Genomic DNA, 21,528 nt, shown 5'->3' with positions numbered 1-21,528 from the left:
AAGATGCTATTCCTTCAGAGTTAACTTATTTACAACAAAAAAGAAAAAAAATGTATTGATTAAGCATAAACGTAGAAGATTGCCTGTTAGTCAGAGCTGCATCATGCCCTAAACATGCACCTAGCAGAGGCTCTGGGGATCTGCACAGTCAGTGAGAGCCCAGACAGGTTAAAAATTCAAGTCCTTGCTGCAGCTATGACCTTCTACAAAAAACTGGCTTGATCGCTACAGAACAAATAAAGGCAGCTCTGAGATGTCATTGTTTCTGTATAATGACTAATAGTCAAAATGTGGATGGAAACACACACATTATTTTGTTGTAAATTTTCTTTGCAATAACACTACAAAACAAACATTGCTTACTCTGTACTAGGCTCTGTGTTAGGCTCAGACGTGTATCAGCAAAAAAAGCAAAGCTCACTCCGCTTCTCAGTGATAACTGTCAGCAAAAAGCAACTACCAGCTCTAGGTCCAAACAAACTCTGCCTCTTTCAAGTTATGATTTAAAAGTCCCTTATTCTTTTGATCTTTTCAAGCTATACTATCACAGGGCACGTTAGCATTAAGGAAAAAACTAAATTTCTTAGAGATTAGTATTTTTCCCCTTACTGGCAAATCTGGATTTCACCAGATGAAGCCGGTGTCTATCACATGTTTTCATCAGGCTCCAATGCACCCTTATCAGCCTGCTAAGTGCTGAAGATATTCAGGAGTTTTCTCCTCCATTTCCAGAGGTGAATCTGTTCTGTAACACACTCACTGAATCCCAGTAATGACTTGAAGTTACCATCCCAAGGTATTTATTGAAAGAGGTTGTGGAAGATTTAAAAGTACTAAAATACCTCCTTTTGGCTCACTACCAGGCTAGCGAGTACTGCTCGGGCTCTCTGTAACACACTCCAGGTAGGACTTCGCTCAGCCATTACCTGGCCCTAAAAAGCTGCACTAGGGAGAAGCCTTCTCCTGTGACTCAGACGCTTCTGACCATAACTGTCTTGCCTTGGTCTTGGAGAAAAGTTACTGTCTCCCTATTATTTAAATACCTGAAGCCAAAACAGAGAAAGATGACAAGTGTCATGGCCGCTGTCAACTGGAGATCGTGGAGGCGGAGCAGGATGCATCCATGGGCAAGGAGCAAGCGAGACAGCCAAGGTCTGGCCGAGCCCCTCGTTTACCGAACTGAGGCACTTTGAAGGACACCAATTCCTTCAGGAACACCAATTTTAGGGCAAAATGCTCTGTGTCAATTACAGAAGCAAGCAATACCACCTCTGAAGATCACCTTTTCACACAGAAGGCAGCATCTAGGGGGCTCTCATTGGCTTCCACTGAAATTTTCAATGAGGAATACATTTTAAACACTTCATATTTCTTTTTCTCATTTTACTAGCAGACAGCAAGGCAGATGAAGCAGATACCCAGTTTCACTGCTGTATGTGGCCAATGATGGAGTAAACGTTCACTCCTGTGAAGTATCTAATAAACTAGACATCATGTCCTGACCACTATCAGGTACCAGAGGAATATTATTCACTTAAAACAGACATACTCCTGTCTGGAAGATCTGCAACATGCAGATCAACAAGCAGTCTGCAGCTTGTTAAATGAAGAATTTGAGACATTCTTTTGTCATGAGTCCAGGTTTATTTTGAGCATTTAATGGCCATCATATAGAGTCACTCTTGGTTTGTCTTTTTTGTTGTTGTTTGTTTGTTTGTTGTTGTTTTGTGGTTTTTTTTTTCTCTTAAAGGAGTTAGCTGTGCTTTCCTGGTCACACATTAATGGTTAAAAAAAAAGGCAGTTCTGGAAACAGTTTTGTACAGTCGTCCCCACTGCACCAGAAAAGGCAAATTGAAACCAAAGACAGGAAACAGACAGGCATATGCTACCAGGGGAAGAGACTTGAGAAGAGTCCAAGCAATTATGTTGACGAGGCTCCTCAAAATACTTTTCAAAAAACAAGAGCACAAGTTAAAAATATTTAAGGAAAACAACTGTAGGATGTAGCCATAAGTGGGTTTTTATTTGAAGGGTTGATAGTTTCTAACCTGCACTCAGATATATAAATATTTCAGCCAGCCACAACTGCTTTACATCCTGATGATTTGATTCAACACTCCATTTGAAGAAAACATGGAAATCCAGCATCCCTCAGAAAGGATGCTGTGCATCTATTTTAAAAATATTAATCACAGCAGAAATGACAGAAAGCGTCAATTTAATTGTAGCTCTGGACTGAAGAGGCTTTTGAGAAAATAGACTCTGTTTCAAGGTTAGGAGGAGTTCAGTGAAGCACAACAGCGTAACGTGTCCTTCACTAGCACCAACACTTCGCACCCGGGATGGCAGAGAGAGCTTGTACCATTCCTACGGAAAACACCTGACATGTGAGCCAGCAGCTGCAGAATCACAAACGTCCCAGTGCCACAAGCGCTAACGAAGGCTGTAAGGGGGTAAGGAAATTAAAGCAATTCCCAATACAGGTGGGTCTTCTCACCATTTTCCACAGTACCCATTTGCTTTAAAGCAGCACAAGGCATTTTACATTGTGAATACATGTACTTACTCCTCAGTGTCTGGATACCGGCCCAAGCATGTTAGCTTTAAGCGAATGGGAGGAAAGAGTAAGAGATCCCACAATGATCTGGAATTTTCTAGAGGACAGAAAACAAAATTAAAATAACAGAAAGGGGTGCACCATTAGAATAAAAGCACCTCCAGTAGTGATATGCTAACCCAATTCCAACAATTATCTTTAATTGCCTCATTGATTAGCTATTGTCATTTCCCCTCATTCTCTACTCACAAATCTCTGTGCTCAGCTTTCCACCACATGCTATGCACAGCGGTTGCAACGCAGAAAGAACACGAATATTGGCCAAACGTTAGCGTGGCTGTTGTTTGCTTCTTACAAAAGAATTTATTGGCATTTCTCTAATTTTCAGTCAGGGGATCTCTTGAACAGGTCACTTTTACAAGAAGCATTTCTCCAATGAAAAATACCATACAAAACACATGGTTTTAATTCAGCCACAAGCTGCATGGTGACAGCCTAGCAATGGATGATACTCCAAGCATCTCTACCTCTCACGTCTGACCACATCCCAGTGGAGCACAGTCCTCCCAGGACACAGGGGCTACACCCCAGTGCTCTCCAGAAACCTGGAGTCACACCCAGCCCAGGGGATGGAAATGAATAACCCATTTAACAGTGCTGTTTAGAATCACTTTATTACATGGTAGATGAGGGTTCCTCTGCAGTGCATTGCATTTTAAAATCACTGCTGGTTTACATCCTTCTCTTTCTAAAGTGCATGCAAGCCACTGGTTGTGAAAGTAAAGACCCTTCATAAATAGTCCGTTCCCACCACTTCTGAGGCTGTGGATGCACGGATGTTTTTCTGAGCAGCAAAACCATCCTAGCAGTTGCCTGACTCCCAGCTCCTGCTTGCTCCTGCTGTTGCGATACCCATCGAGTCACCCTGCTATAGGTGCTTGCAGCTGTCCTATAAACTGGGCGGGGGAACTGATGAATGTCAAAAGCAACCCAGCGTCGTGGCAAAGGACATTTTAAACCTAGAGATGTTCACTGACCCTGCTCAGCATCCTGCGGCTCCATGAAGAGAAGTGGAGGGGGAACAATGAGGTTGTGTAAAGGGAAGCAGGCAACCTACTCACCTTGCTCCGCTGCTTAAAGCAGTCACAGTCTACAGCCCTGGTCAGTATTGGGAAGCCAACTCCACTTTACCAAATTGAGAATACACATTCTGCTTTCTTCCATGTTGTGCCTCATACCTGAAAGAAACGCTGAACACACTCACACACTCCAAAGTCACTAGTTCTCAGTACGTCCCCTGCTAGGATGCACACTCTCCCCTCCAAAGTGCCAACAGCTCTAAAGAAGGGACTTGGCGAAGCAGGAGCCGATCCTGCTGTACAGCATTGCCTCTCTGCTCCCTTGCATCCCTCCTCTGACTCAAGCGAAAACAATCCAAGGAATTAGATCAAATGAAAGAAACCAGCAACAGCTAGCTTTGCTATGTAGGAAAGCTTTTACACTACTTCACATAAAACCAAGCGTTTCTCTTCCTCAGTTTATTTTGTGCTTTATAGGCACCTTCACAGTAACACTCTCCCTTCCATGGGTCCTGAGTAAAAGCTGGAGCAAAGATAGGACAAAACACAGCTGAAGAGCACAAACAACTGGCTGTGAGACTCCAGGTCAGTGCAGGATAGGGTTATTCGCATTAACTCCCTGCCTCTCTCCCCTAGAAGGTTGTCAAAGGGGAAATAGGGAAAGTACTCAAGAGTGTAAGCATTCACAACTCCACTTAAACATAAAAATCAAATCAAAGGTTTCTCCAAAACTTTCAACTCCTAGCTCTGAAGTGGTTACTATGAAAGAAGGTGTTTCTACTGCACTATAAGTCTATAAATTAATGCTGCAAATTTGCCCTTTTTCAGTGTGAAGGTAAACAAATGGATTGCTTTAAGCATCCAGGAACTGAAATAATGTGCTGTATTTTCAGCTGGGAAGAGCTGTTTTCTCACTCATATTTATAAACTGAATATCTCCTCCTTGAAGTTTCAGTTTAAAAAGAAAAATGCAGCTAAAGCTGCCAATTGTGCAACAGTCATGTGATGAGGCTTTATGGACTTGACAGCGCTGTTAAACCAAACAACAACAGAAAGTGGTAAAAGAGAATGAGAAATAAGGCTTTAGAAAAGGTTTAAACATTTTGCAGTTTGCATCCACATTTTGAATCCTCAGTTCCTTTTCCAAAGGACAGTAAAAGTTGAAGTAATTGGTGTAATAATTGACTTTTGTCTTTTTAAATTTCACATGGATCAAAAGCAAAAATGAAACAATTCTCTTCCTTTTACCAGACAACTTGCTAGACCTTCTAAGTATCTGGCCAGTCTTCAACTGCAACAACTACAGAGCAAAGCAATCTCTCTTGATTTGAGTGTAACATTTATAAGGACTTTGCTCATGCAGCAGGGCAGCAGGGCATCTGCCCTTCCCCAGCACCGCATGCACATGTCCCCCCTGGAAAAAGGCATTTCCCAAAAGCAATAAGCCATCCTTCCAGGTGTGCTGGCTCAACAATGGACAGAGAAAATGCCGAGAATCATGGAGGCAAGATACAGCAGAAGAGGAGGAGCTGCCACCCTGCCGGCTGCCTCCGAGCAGCCACCGGGAAGCGGGTTCGTGCAGGTTGAATTCAGCATCCAAGCAGGGAGCACACAGCCTGGAGGCCACTGGTTGAAGATCCCTAATTCAGATGAAGTCTTCTAACAAAAAAGCAATTACTGTGCCTGAGCAGAAGTGAAACAGCCAGAGTATTTCAGAGATTTATTTTAACTTAAATGTCTCTATGCAAACGCATGTAGCATGGGGAATAAACAAGAGGAGTCAGAGACGTGCACACACCTGCAGGACTATGACCTTACTGGCATCACGGAGACGTGGTGGGATGGTTCCTATGACTGGAGTGTTGGAATGGAAGGATACAGGCTCTTTAGGAAGGACAGGCAGGGGAGATGTGGAGGGGGTGCTGCCCTCTATGTCCACGACCAGCTGGAGTGCATGGAGCTCCGCCTGGGGATGGATGAGGAGCTGACCGAGAGCCTATGGGTCAGGATTAAAGGGAGGGCAGGGACAGGTGACATTATAGTGGGGGTCTGCTACAGGCCACCTGACCAGGAAGGCCGAGCGGATGAGGCCCTCTATAGACAGATAGGAGCAGCCTCATGTTCACAAGCCCTGGTCCTCATGGTGGACTTCAACCACCCCAATATCTGCTGGAGGGACAACACAGCAGGGCATAAGCAATCCAGGAGGTTCCCGGAATGCGTTGATAACTTCCTTTTCCAAGTGATAGAGGAGCCAACAAGGAGAGATGCTATGCTGGACCTTGTTCTCACCAACAAGGAGGGGCTGGTGGGGAATGTGAAGCTCAAGGGCAGCCTTGGCTGCCATGACCATGAAATGGTGGAGTTCAAGATCCTTAGGGCAGCAAGGAGGGAGCACAGCAAGCTCGCTACCTTGGACTTCAGGAGAGCAGACTTTGGCCTCTTCAGGGATCTGCTTGGTAGAGTAGCATGGGATAAAGCCCTGGAGGGAAGAGGAGCCCAAGAAAGCTGGTTAATATTCAAGGATCACCTCCTCCAAGCTCAGGAGCGATGCATCCCAACAAAGAGGAAGTCAGGCAAAAACACCAGGAGGCCTGTGTGGATGAACAAGGAGCTCCTGGACAAACTCAAACACAAAAAGGAAGCCTACAGAGGGTGGAAGCAAGGACAGGTAGCCTGGGAGGAACACAGAAAAATTATCCAAGCAGCCAGGGATCAGGTTAGGAAAGCCAAAGCCCTGATAGAATTAAATCTGGCCAGTGACGTCAAGGGCAACAAGAAAAGCTTCTATAGGTATGTTGGTGATAAAGGAAGACTAGGGAAAATGTGGGCCCTCTCCGGAAGGAAATGGGAGACCTAGTTACCTGGGACATGGAGAAGGCTGAGGTACTCAACGACTTTTTTGCCTCAGTCTTCACCGGTGAGTGCTCCAGCCACACCACCCAAGTTGCAGAAGGCAAAGGCAGGGACTGGGAGAATGAAGAACCGCCCACTGTCAGAGAAGATCAGGTTTGAGACCGTCTAATGAATCCGAAGGTGCACAAGTCCATAGGACCTGATGAGATGCATCCGCATGTCCTGAGGGAACTGGCGGATGAAGCAGCTAAGCCGCTATCCATCATATTTGAGAGTCGTGGCAGTCTAGAAAAGGGGAAACGCCAGTGCCATTTTTAAAAAGGGAAAAAAGGAAGACCCAGGGAACTACAGGCCAGTCAGTCTCACCTCTGTGCCAGGCAAGATCATGGAGCAGATCCTCCTGGAAACTATGCTAAGGCACATGGAAAATAAGGAGGTGACTGGTGACAGCAAACATGGCTTTACCAAGGGTAAATTGTGCCTAACAAATTTGGTGGCCTTTTACGATGGGGTTACAGCGTTGGCGGATAAGGAAAGAGCAACGGATGTCATCTACCTGGACTTGTGAAAAGCATTTGACACTGTCCCACACAACATCCTTGTCTCTAAATTGGAGAGACATGGATTTGATGGATGCACCACTTGGTGGATAAGGAATAGGCTGGATGGTCACACTCAAAGAGTCGTGGTCAATGCCTTGATGTCCAAGTGGAGAGCAGTGACAAGTGGCCTTCCTCAGTGGTTGGTGTTGGGACCAGCGCTGTCTGACATCTTTGTCGGTGACATGGACAGTGGGATCGAGTGCACCCTCAGCAAGTTTGCCGATGACACCAAGCTGCGTGGTGTGATCGACACGCTGGAGTGAAGGGATGTCATCCAGAGGGACCTTGGCAGGCTTGAGAGGTGGGCCCGTGCGAACCTCATGAAGTTCAACAAGGCCAAGTGCAAGGTCCTGCACATGGGTCGGAGCAATCCCAAGCACAAGTACAGGCTGGGCGATGAGTGGATTGAGAGCAGCCCTGAGGAGAAGGACTTGGGGGTGTTGGTTGACAAGAAGCTCAACACGACCCAGCAATGTGAGTTTGCAGCCCAGAAAGCCAACTGTATCCTGGGCTGCATCAAAAGAAGCGTGCCCAGCAGGTCAAGGGAGGTGATTCTCCCCCTCCACCCTGCTCTCGTGAGACCCCACCTGGAGTACTGTGTTCAGCTCCGGGACCCCCAACATAAGAAGGACATGGACCTGTTGGAGCAAGTCCAGAGGAGGGCCACGAAGATGATCAGAGGGCTGGAGCACCTCTCCTATGAAGACAGGCTGAGAGAGCTGGGGTTGTTCAGCCTGGAGAAGAGAAGGCTCTGGGGAGACCTTATAGCAGCCTTCCAGCACCTAAAGGGGGCCTACAGGAGAGCTGGAGAGGGACTTTTTACAAGGGCATGTAGTGATAGGACAAGGGGGAATGACTTTAAACTGAAAGAGGGTAGATTTAGATTAGATGTAAAGAAGAAGTTCTTCATTATGAGGGTGGTGAGGCACTGGAGCAGGTTGCCCAGAGAGGCTGTGGATGCCCCCTCCCTGGAAGTGTTCAAGGCCAGGTTGGATGGGGCTTTGAGCAACATGGTCTAGTGGAAGGTGTCCCTGCCCATGGCAGGGGGCTTGGAACTAGATGATCTTTAAGGTCCCTTCCAACCCAAACCATTCTATGATTCTATGGTTTCTCATCAGCAGGAGGTACTTTCTGAGGATAGAAGGAGCATGCACAAAGTTGCTCCATAAAATGGATTTTGAAGATGAGTTGGTCTCCCTTAATGCTTTGCAGGAGCCCAGAGCAGGTGTCCATTAGCAGTTGGATGGTAGCATTTCTCTTCACACTTGTCACATCCTTGCACCCTGTCTGTGCTTCAGAGTAACGCAATGACGAGACTGCAACAGCTACAGCGGTCAAAACTTGAGAGGCACCACCAAAACTGGGACCGCAGCTCTCACCTGGGCGGGCAACCCTTTTCCAGAGTATCTATCGGTGCTGTGCACACACGGAGGCAGGAAGATATGAAAACAGTCTGGGTGCAGTCTTGTAAAAGCTAGACTCAATGTATTCACTAACCATTTTAGCAAAGACAAACCTAAGGAGGGAACTTGACGTCAACAACTTTTAAAAATAGACACTGATGTGCAGAAGAAAAACCAAAATGCAAGCACGCTCCTAATGCACACTCATGTCCTCAGTGCTAACAGCAGCTAGTCTGGTTCCTTGCAAGACACCAGCAATTTTTGTTTTTAATCCCTTACTTTTGGTATTTTTTTAACTGAAGTAAAAACAAAACAGAAAAACCTCCCCTCAAACTTAAGAGCTGCTTTCTGCTGAGCAGAGTTTAGCACCAAAAAACCCAAAACCAACACAAACCCAAACAAAAACAAAAAGCAAAAAAAACTAGTAGCCTCAACTGTAAATTTTATGATATTCACTACAGAAAGATTTTAGTTTCCTTAACTTTTATGGCCTGCATGCTCATCTCAGTACTACTGCTGATCATATTGACAGATACACTTTGATAGTCAGACCTCCCAAAGCTTTCATTACTCTGCTGAAATCTAAAATTAGACAGCCACAGTCACCAAAATACCATTCACTATCCTTTTAAAGAGACATTAGAGAAACCTGACCAAGCATTCTGTATCCACATACAAAAACACATTGTTCAACAACGTTTCACACGTGTATACACAATGCAATACATTACAGAAAAAACATTTTGTCAATGACAATTAAAGAGTCTCTTCAGACAAACGAGCTCCTGAGAAAGCAATTCCTACAGCCTTAACTCCGTAGCAAAGGCTTAGCAATGGATACAGTAGCTTGCAGGGAAGGGTGGGAGAAAAAACACAAGGATCTTGTGGCTTAATGTGCAGCAGTTTACAGAAGCAGATTCAATTTAAACGCTAAAGATGCCATGGTGAAATTTACTGTACAGATTCTCTCAACCACAGATTCATCAATACAACAGTTAAGTCCAATATAGCCATCACACAAAAAGCACTGCAAAAATTACAGAGTTCCACTTCTGGAGCTACTTATTTTACGGGAGACATACATTAAATGGTCAGTGTTAAACATCTACTATGTAATTTTATTGTAGATATTTCCAAATTACTGTACAAATATAAAGACTAACTCCTGAGAGCCTGTCGGCTACCTTCCACTGCTTCCCTTCCCATCCACGTCTGGTAGTTCACTTTTAGCAATTACTACTTTGGAAGCCTGGAAAACCAGTATATGAGATGGATACACAGGGCCCGTTGCAGAAAGCTCATTTACAGTAGCATCCCACCATTGGCACTCACATGCAGCACTTCTTAGATGTCAATAAAGGTCAAGCACGTGACATGAGGAGCCTTAACATTCACAAAGGAGCACGGTTTGACAGATATTCCCATTTGATAGGTAAAAACACCACAGCAGATGTATGTTCTAAAAGGTGATGCACAAAGTCTGCAACAGAATAAAATCTCTAATCATTTGAATTAGAGACCATGCTTCAACCTGACTTAGAAAAAGTAAGCCTGATTTCACTCCTGGGTGGTATAAAGAACCCCTCTTCTGATACAGGATCTGGTTTTAATATAAACCAGTTTATATGCCTGTGATATATAATACCTTTTATTAAATTAATACGAAGTGGCACAGCCACTAATGGCTGCTACAGCCTTAAAAGGACTGCTGGCACTTGGGTGCTAACTTTCCCTCTCTGGGACAGAGAACTGTCTGGTTCCTTTTCAATAAAAGCATTGAATGCTATTTTCATCCTTAGTTACTGTTTCTACAAAAATAAGCTACTGTGATCACTCCTCCCTTCCCTCACTCCAAGTCATATGCAACCTCAGGTGGTTTTGTTGTGCAAAGCCGAGTCTGTACACCCTCCCCTCTCCTTATAAGCAAGGATGAAGCTGGTTGGGATGACTAACTTATATCGATGGCATATACTGCTCAGCTTTCCCATCATTATTGTGTTCCTCAGCCCTACAAGGGAGAAGAAAGTGGTATTTTGCTTATGGTTTGCCTCTACCACCAGTACAGACTGTGTTGACCATCCAGTCTCAAACACTGGGGACAACTGCTTTAGGCAAATCCTGTATTTCTTGCACCAGCATGATCTTGGTACATAAACTCTTCATAAAACTACTGCAGAAAAGAAGTTAGCACAAGGCAAAACCTGTCAGCCTGAAACTTCCCCAAACATTATCTCAGTAAGGATGGCAACAAGGTAACAGCATCCACTGAACAAAGTTAATAAAACACCATCCTAATAAAGGTAACATATGAACAGTCCATCAGTGCTAGGCAGCAATAAAGCACACTGATGCCCACCATCAATAACCCATGTGCCCGTCCAACACTTCTGAGAACAGGCACGGCTTTCGTTTCCAAAAAAGCTTCAATAATTCTTCTGATTTACTTCGAGACCAATGAGAGAAGGTGAAATACCAGCTGTAGCAGGGAGCAGAAGTTTTCCAATGCTCCCAGTGATTTACCTAAGCAGTATAAAAACCTTCTCGGGACTTCTCACCCAATGAATGCAATCAACGCTAAAAGCAACACTGACATCTTGCCAAACACACCCGTGCTATGGGCTGCTCTCCTGTTTACCCGAAATCATACCGTTCCATTAGCTTTAGCTATCACCCTTTCTCCCCTCCACCTTGCACTCCCCAAGGTCTTGAGCAACAGCATGAAATCATTCATTTACAAACAAAAATGGAGTTTTCAACATAGCAGAGGGTAACTTTCTTCATTGAGTACAACTAATCAGTGCTCACATAGTACTGGATAAGTACTAAAAAAACAAAAACAGAAACAAAAAAACCCCCACCAAACAAACCCAAACCTGATCAGTAAGGAGCACGTGCATCCTGATGGTCTACTGAACCACAGTGCTGTACTGAGACACAGCTGAGCACCAAAGGACGGCAGGCACATGAAGTAACATAACGTGTCCTCTCAGACAGCAACAGTCTCCGAAACCCCAGCGCACACAGAGGGGAGGCAGTGCACAGATGGATGCAGGACTGCAGGCACAGCCATTAAAAGCTGCTCTTTAGTGCAGGGAAGCATCAGGCCCAAAGGCAGCAAATATCACAGGATGATGCATAGTTACAGTTCTATAGGAAAAAAAAAAGAATTTTGCTGGAAATAGGAATTTGTGTTTGGACTGGGGTGGGGTAAACAGTGGAGGTGAAGCATGCTTTCCTCTATACCACTGCTGTTGGCTTTGCGGTATTTTTGGTTTGGGTTTTTTTTTTATGGTTTTCTGTTGAATATTTCCCCCAAAGGGGAAGAAAATGCTCTATTCACAGCAAGAACATTTCAGTAATTTCACCTACTTTTACCCAGCATTTAAGTTAAATACTCACATCCCCACTTTTCATGATCTCAAGCATTACACACAGTAAATGCAACAGTTCTGTGTGCACACAAAGAGCCAGCGCTGCAAGACTGTTCACTGAAAAAGCATGCTGCGAGCTACAGGAGCTGTATTTTAAGGCACAGAGAAGCTGACTACTCCCAAGCACAAAGCCACTGCTTAACAGAGAGGCCCTTTTATCGTTCAAACAGCATTAAAGGAGTTAAATCCAATATACTGGTAACTATGCTACAGCAGATTTAAGTGTCTATCCTGAAATTTAAAAGCTCCACTTAACAGATTCCAATTAATATTAACTACTTTCAGGACAACTTCAGCTCAACACTCACATTTGGTGCAGACCCTAATAAAATACTACACACTCCAACATTTCCTTTTTGATAGCTGAGAAGTATGTAAAACTGTTCTTCATTAAATTTAAATGGACTCATTAATAAAACATTGAGGATGTGCTACTTTAAGACATCAGAAAAAGAAAAGTATAAATTGGCGATAACGTTATTTCTATTTTTAAATACATCCCACAGAGGCACCCAAGATAGATGAGAAGTGCTAAGCCCATCCCACAAGCTTATTTATTTATTTAATACTTCTTATGTGCTATTTTTAACCGCAGAAGACAGCAAAAGGCATCCATTAGAAAAATTACATTGGTTAGAGTCTTCCTCACACAGGTTAGACAAGTAAGATATCTGGCTGAACGTAGTATTAAGAAGAGATGTGTTTTTTCTGCCCTTTCCTATAGGTTTCTGGAATAAAAAAGCAATTTTATTTTTGCAGCATCAGCTAGGCCAGAATCTGTATCTGCAAACTTCTGTCAGTCCTTACTCACTCCCCGGCCCCATCTTCCCACTCCCCCACTTCCCGCAAGGTTTGATTTTGTAAGTAATACATAGTTTGAATGCATACACAACATGCTTACCACACAGGGACAGTTAAAATGTACATGTATGGGTTTGGTTTGGTTTTTTTAAGCCTCAGTTGTGCACGTAGTAAATAAATGAGAGGAAATGCCACAGTCTCATAGTATTGCATCATTTTGCAGAAGACCTCTTCCTTTGGGAGAGGAAAAAATTAGTTTAAAATTTTCCATTTTTTCAATAGAGTTAAAGGATTTATCACAGAATCATAGCATGGTTTGGATTGGAAGGGACCTTAAAAATCATCTGGTTCCAACCCCCCTGCCACTAGACCAGGTTGCTCAAAGCTCCATCCAGCCTGGCCTTGAACACTTTCAGGGAGGGGGCATCCACAGCCTCTCTGGGCAACCTGCTCCAGTGCCTCACCACCCTCACAGTAAAGAACTTCTTCCTTACATCTAATATAAATCTACCCTCTTTCAGTTTAAAGCCATTACCCCTTGTCCTATCACTAGGATAGTTGGTTTTCTTAGGAATCAAGATTCTTTGGTGAGCTAAGAAATCAAAGGAAAAATGTCCCATCCTTGTCTGACCTATCACAAATACAAGTTTTCACTTACAAAAATGCCAGAGCTACACTGTCAAATTATTTACTTAGGAAAAAAAATCTTGGCTTGATCTTTACATGTCATCTTCCTAAATGGTTGCTTTCTTTGGGGAAATAGAGAGTGTTTTCATGCACAGCCTCAGCAGCAAATTTTCCCTTTTCCTCCCATTTGAAGAAACAAAGCCTAAACTCCAAGGAGGCACTCCCGAGCAGTTTCTACCAGGGTTTCTGGTGGAACAGAAGACAAAATTGAATGCAGGCATTTAGGTGTTATTTCAGGAGGCTCTGCAAGCATTTCGATTCTCATCCTAACTTTGCTACAAAAGACACAGCCTGAACTGGATGCGTATTTGCTGCCTGGCCAGGTAAACAGCTACAGACAAGAAAAAGGATACAAAAGATGAATTTGAGAGGTGACACAGGTCCCCTGCCATGCTGCAGGTCCCCGCGCAGGGCCAAGAGCAGGGTGGGAGGACAGACCAGCCCGCGCGGGGCACGGCAATGCTCAACAGTTACATGGGTAAATCTAGACAGTGGTGTAAGTCAGGTAAGCACAGGACTGGATCATTAATGCATATGCAGCAGCTTAACAGCTATTTTCCCTTCTTTTTAAATTTTCCACAAAGCGAGTTTTTTGTAAACAAAAACACGGAGGTTTTTGGTGTCACTCGGAACAAGGACAATTTGTTTGCTCTACCTGCCGGGAGATAAGCTCAGTTTGCTGAGAGCAGGCATTACTGAGCCCATAAATGGAAGGCTTTTATTCATAATCTATTCATACAGGGCACTAACAATGCTTGATGACTAAGAAATACTTGAATTTCTAAAAGAAGTAGCTTTTGCTGTAGTGGAAAGGTCACATTGCACAGAGAACTATGCAAGCAGCTGATGCACAAGACAAGTGTCACCAGTGGAAAGTTGAATAAAAAGCAAGTAACACAATTTTGTGGGTACAAAAATCACTACTAAACTCGCGATCCTGGATAAATATTCAAAATATTCTCTGTATTTGGAATCCAGCCTCAGGCCAGGCCTGGCTTGGGCAACAGAGCCTCTGATACAAGTTTGATTCCTGACTTATTTCTGAAATATTCTGAATATTCTGCATGTGGGCCTTAGAACGCAGACTACGGTCTGCCAGTAGTAGGCAGGACCCCAAGCAAATTGTCTGCTGAAAAGCCAAATTTAAGAGTTCACATACTTCTTCCCCCTTAAGTATTACATTCAATGACAGTAAAAGGCTAATTTCCAGGGCACGGCATCTATCCTACATTCCTCAGGCTGCCCAAGGAGAAGAAATGTGAGTTATGTGCCCAGTTTCAGATTTTTGCTTGCAACCAGAAACTGCTGGGACTTAAAGCCTGAAACACGCTTATAAAGTCTGAACTTAATAAGCAGTTATTCAAGAAACTAAGAAACACTATTCTCAAAATTTGGGAGTGTTGAAACTGTACATCACACAACCTCTCTTCTCTAAGCGAGGAAGACGGACACACAAACGACTCCATCTCAGAACCCAAAGACAAACTTAAACTTCCAGGCAGGCTTAAACTGCTTAAATTTCCCACTTGAATAAAATCCTCCTCCGCAACTACAAGTTGTTATGCCACTCTAACGAGAGGAAGCAGAGACCTAACATGTCAAACAGCTTCTTTGCATGACTTGATGCCATAAATTTAACGTTTCCCCTGGAAGTGCTGTTCATACGTACACTTGTGCAACATTTAAACTGAATACATAATCTAACGCCGTCAAAATAGCTCATTACCAGGGTCTCATCAAATTCCATAACCACATTATACAAATAATATCCCTCTCACTGCAAAAGCATGCTCGTGATTCAAATTTTCATTTACTAAAAGAGTTATGTTTCTATCAGTCTTCTGTGTATGGTCACAAGCAGACTCAGACCCTCAATGCGGAGAGTGAACATTCACACACTAAGAGACAATTCTTTAGGCTAAGCTAAAGTCTGACCTGGAGAGCAACTCACATAAGCAGTAAGAGACCATAGCAGAAGGTAATATATATTTTGTTAAACCTGCCCCATATATAACATTGAGTTTTCCTGACCTCTACTATTTTTATTTTAGCAACTAAGCAAAACAATGCAGCGACTACCTTAGGTCTGCAAATACACAATCTCCGAGATATTAATTATTTCCATTTATTTGAATGGTGACTTAAAATTATCAGTGACTTCAGTTATCCAATTCGCCAGACCCCTCTTACCTATACAATTCCCTCCAGCTCACAAGCTGCCTAAACACCCAGCTTCTTCTGGGACATTTCAGCAATGTAGATGTTTTGGAAGGACAAAAATCCAGCAACATTATCAATTTAGAAGGAGAATATTCTGTTGTTTTCTGGACACAGAATAAATATAATATGCTATTTAAAATACAGTATTGATATATAAAATCAAGAAGTCTGGTATGTAATTTAGGATTTCCAGATTCTGACCAGTTTTATGAACTAGTGCAAGGAAAGAAACACATTATGACAAACACAGGCAGAAAGAGGTCTTCTGATACCGGTTCCATGCTAGACAACTTGACTCCTTCCTCTCTCTTTTGAAAACCACATTAGCTTATAGCAGGGAAATTATTTTTCTCTCTCCAATGGATTGGGCCTAGAATGTATACAGACCTCCAACAGGTCTGTCAAAGAGGAGACCTGAGATCTCCTTGGCACTGGCAGGTTCTGAAAATAATTGACAAGTTCCTCTTTAAAACTACAGCTACTACAGAAACCATTTCCATATGTGTAATGCCCTTGACAAAAACTCCCTCATTATCAGTCAAACCAGCAAAACACAAACCTCCTTGAAAACAAACAACGATCTGGAGGACCACAATAGACTGCCCATGAATTATGGAAAAGCCAGGTTGTGTTGCAGCACTGGAAGTTTCCACCTCTCAGCGACACTTCAGAGATCCTGACTGCTCAACAGGAGTGGGGAAAACAACATGTTAAGCCACAACTACTAGTAATGTTTCACACTTTAGTATGGGAAAAGACAGATCCTCAAATCCACCCCTTCCAAACTAAATACATGATCAACTGTGACTTCTTAAGGAAATCGAGGTCCTAAACACCACCAATAAAAGAAAAAAAAAAAAAAAGGCAATATGAGTAGTCAATCTCATGAAGACTAGTTACCCTGGAAAGCAAGGTACATGATCTTCCAAATCATCCTTTTTCTCTTCCCAGGATACTCTAGTTAGAACATATATAACATCTTTTATACGTGTCAGGAACAAGTTCATTATTTGGTGCAAGCCTCTTCATGCCCCTTCTGGAAGAGAGGACACCAAGCAGAGCCTAACCAGAACACATGCCTGCTTCAGTTTACTGCGTTTTGTTATGGGTTGGTGGGTGATTTTTTTTTGTGTGTGTGTGGGTTGGTTTTTTTGTTTTGGGTTTTTTTGGGGTTTTTGTGTGTGTGTGTGTTTTTTGTTTGTTTGTTTTTAATTTCATCCTGATTGTTTCAGGTTACTGAAGCTACAAATCCATTCAATTATTATTTTTTTTTTTTAAATAGAGAACTTGAACTGTTTTTCTATTGGGAATAAAGGGAACTGATTAATTTCAGAAGGGTGGAGTGAGGGAGAACAGAGCTTGAAAAAAACAGAATTCAGAACAACAGAGCAAAGGGGAAAGCACCTGAAATAAGTGCTTACAGTTTATCTCATACAAGATCTTACAGCAGATTGCCAGCATCAAGTTTTTGGGAAAGCTTTTCATACTCTTCAGAAAAGAAACTTTAAAAAAGCCCAACAATTCAAGTGCCAAAGAAACCCATAAGATCGGGGGAAAAAAATCTACTCCCTTACAAAGGGGGGCTGGAAAAATATTAAGAAAATTATGCCTTCGAGCCTCCAGGTGTTTCAAGAGATGACAGAAAGTCAGAAGTGTTGCCTATAGACATCAGACACTTAAATTATGCATTACACCATGTACCAGATCATACATTCAAATTTAGGTAACTATGGAATGGTAGCTTTTCTTGGTCCCGCTACACATTAACATGATTTTGCTTCGAAACACCAAATAGGAAGATGTGCATACTGAAATACAGGTATTTTAAACTAGTGTATACGTCTCAATTGATTTTCAGGTTAAAAACACATTTGCCTTAACCTACTGTTACATTTCTTACAGGCCACATCCATCTTAGATGAACCTACCATGTGGTAGTGTTATGTTTGCACCATCAATGATTGCTTGTGCCAGTTCATGATCATTGCTCTCGAAAGCATGCGCAGCAGCCTTGAGGGCATCCCAAATCTCCTTGCGACCTTCGAAAGCTGGTGCCGTGTCCCAAAACTCGTCTCTCTTACTGCGCAACTGTCCGTCTGTCATGGGGTAATCACTTTTCCATTTCGGTTTCTCTTTTTTCAAGGGCTGATTACGACCGAGAGCAACTGTGGAGGAGAAAGACGAAGGGAAATTAAAAAAGGTAATAGCATAAAATTACTGAAGTGCCCTTTGGTTATTCTGTTTAGGATCTACGGAGCTAAAGTTTACTTTCGGGCAATCCTGATCCTTTTTTTGCATCTCCTCCGAGGCATCACCTCCCTTCCCCTGGGCTCCAAGTCAGTTTTACCTCTTAGAAAAATTGAGGGGCTACCTCCTGCTTGCTGATTTCACCTGCACCCCTGAGCACCCCACAACTTCTCCCCAAGCTCCCCCGTAACTCCACATCCCTCTGCCTGTGCCATGTGTGCCTGGCTGGGAGGCTCACACCCGACACAGACATCTTCCAAAGGCTGTAGCAGCGGTACAGCGAGATGCCTGTTATCCCAACACCCGGGTGTAGTGAGACCAGACTGCATCTGGATCTCTGCTCTACGCTGCTAGCAACGCTCTCTGCTCAACAAACGTAATACTGTGTTAATACAAGAGTCATAAGAGGCTAAAGATTTTTTTTTTTGCATCACCTCCTTTTAAACAGTTTTAATTCAGAGTAAGTATATGTCAAAGGCAAATAAGATGCACAAAGGCTAGAATTGTCAGAGACAGAAATCCCTGAAGAATAATCCAGGAATCCATCAAGCTTTAAAAAGTGGTTATGTCATTCACAATAAACATGAAAGCATTTGTTTCATTTTAACTACAGCTATTTTTGTGTAATAGCCAGTTAAGATAATCACATAGGTATAATGTTGGTGGATTAAAACTACCTGCTCACTTTAAATTACAGCACTGCTAAGACCGTGCTAAACCCTTCTATTCCATTTGTGTGAATAAGGGGTTATTTCAACTTCTGTTGAAAGGAAAAGGAAAAAGAAGGGAGCAAACTTCAGTGCACATTGGGAAGAACTTCTCCCTGTAAGAGTTAAAACCCCATTTCCTTCAGCCCCTTCCTGGCGGCGAGAAGCTTGCTGCAACAGCTTTGCTGCAACAACAGGACTCTGCGAGGACAGTACGGGGAAGAGAGCAGCAACAAACCACGAAAACAGTTCTCACCACGGCTCAATACTGCAAAACCTTGAATACATAGTTTAAACATCTCCAGAGTAAATGAAGTGTCCTTCAACAGTTAAATTTAAGTGTGTTTGCAGCTGAAAATAAGCAGCCCCTCCATGGGACAGGTCATAGAAACTGGTTGATGAGTACCGAATGCTCTTGAAAGACAGGTAAGCTACACAGGACTGAAGTCAATTAAGGATCCCACCACATATGATGCTGGAGAGCCATCCTCTCTTATGCTCTCCATGAAGACCCCTTGCTGTCCCAATAGAGCAGAGGAACCCCAGCTGCTGTCAGGCCAGGGAAGCGTGAAGAGACGCAGTCTGTCACCCCACGTCCATGTTACCAAGGCTGAAATACCTCTTACAAAAATGAGACACCACAGCTGCTGTGATATCAAAGCCTGCAGAGCAAACCTGCTGCTTATCAGGTGGTCCTGGCTAGTCTGCAAGGATGGGAGAGCACCAGGTCAAACACAAGGGTTTACATTTAGCATTCTGTATCCCATGTACATCCTTAGAGATAATAAGAGACATTTCCTTTCTCCAGACCCTCTTATTTTTCTGGCAGAAAGTTGACAATAGCTGACAAAAACCCCCTTGTATCTCTCCTCAGTCTTACTCCAGCATTCAGTTTTCAATGGAAGAATAGTATAATGTCTAAATATTCTTCATAGTTCTTAATCTAGACTTACGCTGTATCTCAGCAGTTAACTACAAACCATATTTATGGCAAAGAGTGCATGTGGGGGTGAGGGACATGACTGAGAAGACTAAGTGTCAATGTACCAGAAATACTTATTTCAGGTAAGCTGTAACATTTTGCAAAAATAGTATTTAATTCAAATATTCTCTCTCCTTCCTTGATTTTTTTTCTCCCACAGATGCACTCAGCTGTTTTCAGAACAGCACTCGACACCGAGCATTGGGTCTCAGGGTTGACCATCACTGCCTGGTGTTGCAACAGGCATTTCAACTTCACACAGGCTTTAAGGAGACCAAAACACATAAATGAGGTTACACCTCACACCCTTATACAATCTGACTTTACATGACCAAAGAACTACCTATTTCAATTCATAACTCAGAATGACATTCACACTTAAGAAGCTGAGACTTAAGTCATTGAAAAGAGGATATTTAAAAGAACTCCTGAGGGTAAAGTGACATTGCCAACTATGTGAAGGCATGAACCTTCTTCAGATTAAAAAAAACATAGTAGAGGATATATTTGCATGGAAACAAAGTCAGATCATAATTAAAAGTAGCAAATGACAATTGCATGGCACACAAACAATGACTCCAGCTGTTATTCTGTATCCCATGCAGAAACTAACAATAATAAACTTCTGAATCCTTTCAAGTGACCACAAACATTTATTGCTTTTTGTTTCCATGGGCTTGCTTCCATGAGATTACTTCCATTCGCTTTTCAAGAAGTGCTGACCATTTAACAGATTTCAGAACAGCAAACCCAAGTGTTTACAAAACACCAAGTTTCCTGGCAAAGCCCAGCCCTTACTAGTCCAAGTCTCAGCTGAGCACACGCAAGCTGGGAGCCGATGATGGTCCAGCCTACAACAATGGTGAAGCAAGCAGCCCAGACAAGATGGACTGCACACATTAAACAGTATATTATGAAATTGTAAAAACATATGTGGTAAAACACTTAAACAAGGAATTGTTTCCTTATTTCCTGACTGCTTAGCAGTCAGAACACGAACATTTCAGACAGACTGAACAGAACATTGTAAGAAATTTGGGTCAGTGGGCATCTTTTCTTCCATTCTACTTCAGCTAACATCTGTTTGTATGTACATTCAATGAACGCTAAATTCATCCCACAGGGCCCTCTCCTTCTCCCCAAACATTAATTATGAAAGCGGGTTAAAGGCACTTCCCGCAGTCCCCGAGTACGGTGGCGCTTCCTGCACACAGCCCTGCCTGCCTGTTATCCAGCACCACTGCAGGAACTGCAACAGGCCATTTCTCTCCCTTGCTTCCCCCTTTGCCCAAGACAGCATCCAAATATATTGCTCTTCACTAGACAAGAATAGCAGGCGAGAGACTAAAGAGACAGAGATCCTAACAGTCTCAAATAACTTCTCCCTGGAGATACAATCATTCCTACACAGACAGCAGTGATGATAAACCCAGCAATAATTTCTTTTTTTCAAGTTGGAAAGAAGGATGGTGGAAGAAAGTGACTCTACAAATGCACTCTAGCAAGCCATCCATCCCAGTAGTAAGCCTTTAAACACAACTTGGCTTCACAAGCCAGTACTTAAAAAGGTCTTTAGCGTGTTTACCATTTATTAGAAGTGCTTCAAGAATCCCCTAAAAGCTTTATGCTCCCCATGAAGAAATATTAATCCCTCTCTAGCTGTGTGGATAGATGAGGCAGAAGGGATACAAGAAACTTAAGACATGTAAAAAACTTAATATGTGGAAAGGCCCGAATCTTTCGCTTTCCACCTCATCTTTTAGTCACTAGAGAGAAACATCAATACATGAATTTCTACAGTCAAAGTTTTGGACCACATCAAAAGACTTTCCCTTTTCTGTAATAAGGCTGATAAAGACTAGTCAGAACAGGCAACGAAACAAACATCAGCAGTCTGAAACAATTTGTCAGTTTTATATTCCTCACTTTGGAAGTAAACTATAGCTCAAAAGAAAA

At 42.9% G+C, this 21,528-nt stretch overlaps 1 protein-coding gene across 1 annotated transcript in view; it reads right to left on the bottom strand.

Moving 5' to 3' along the window:
* Positions 1 to 21,528, bottom strand: part of UBTD2 (ubiquitin domain containing 2) — a 57,862-nt gene that overhangs the window by 10,345 nt on the left and 25,989 nt on the right. Inside the window, exon 2 of the mRNA XM_050905276.1 lies at positions 17,565 to 17,801. Within this exon, the coding sequence (XP_050761233.1) occupies positions 17,565 to 17,801 (237 nt within the window). The remainder of the gene's footprint in view (positions 1 to 17,564; positions 17,802 to 21,528) is intronic.

The sequence above is a fragment of the Gymnogyps californianus genome, chromosome 14, assembly GCF_018139145.2.
Source record: "Gymnogyps californianus isolate 813 chromosome 14, ASM1813914v2, whole genome shotgun sequence".
Classification (NCBI taxonomy): Eukaryota; Metazoa; Chordata; class Aves; order Accipitriformes; family Cathartidae; genus Gymnogyps; species Gymnogyps californianus.
The sequence above is the reverse complement of the archived record's forward strand: the minus strand, read 5'-3'. Positions and strand labels throughout refer to the sequence as shown.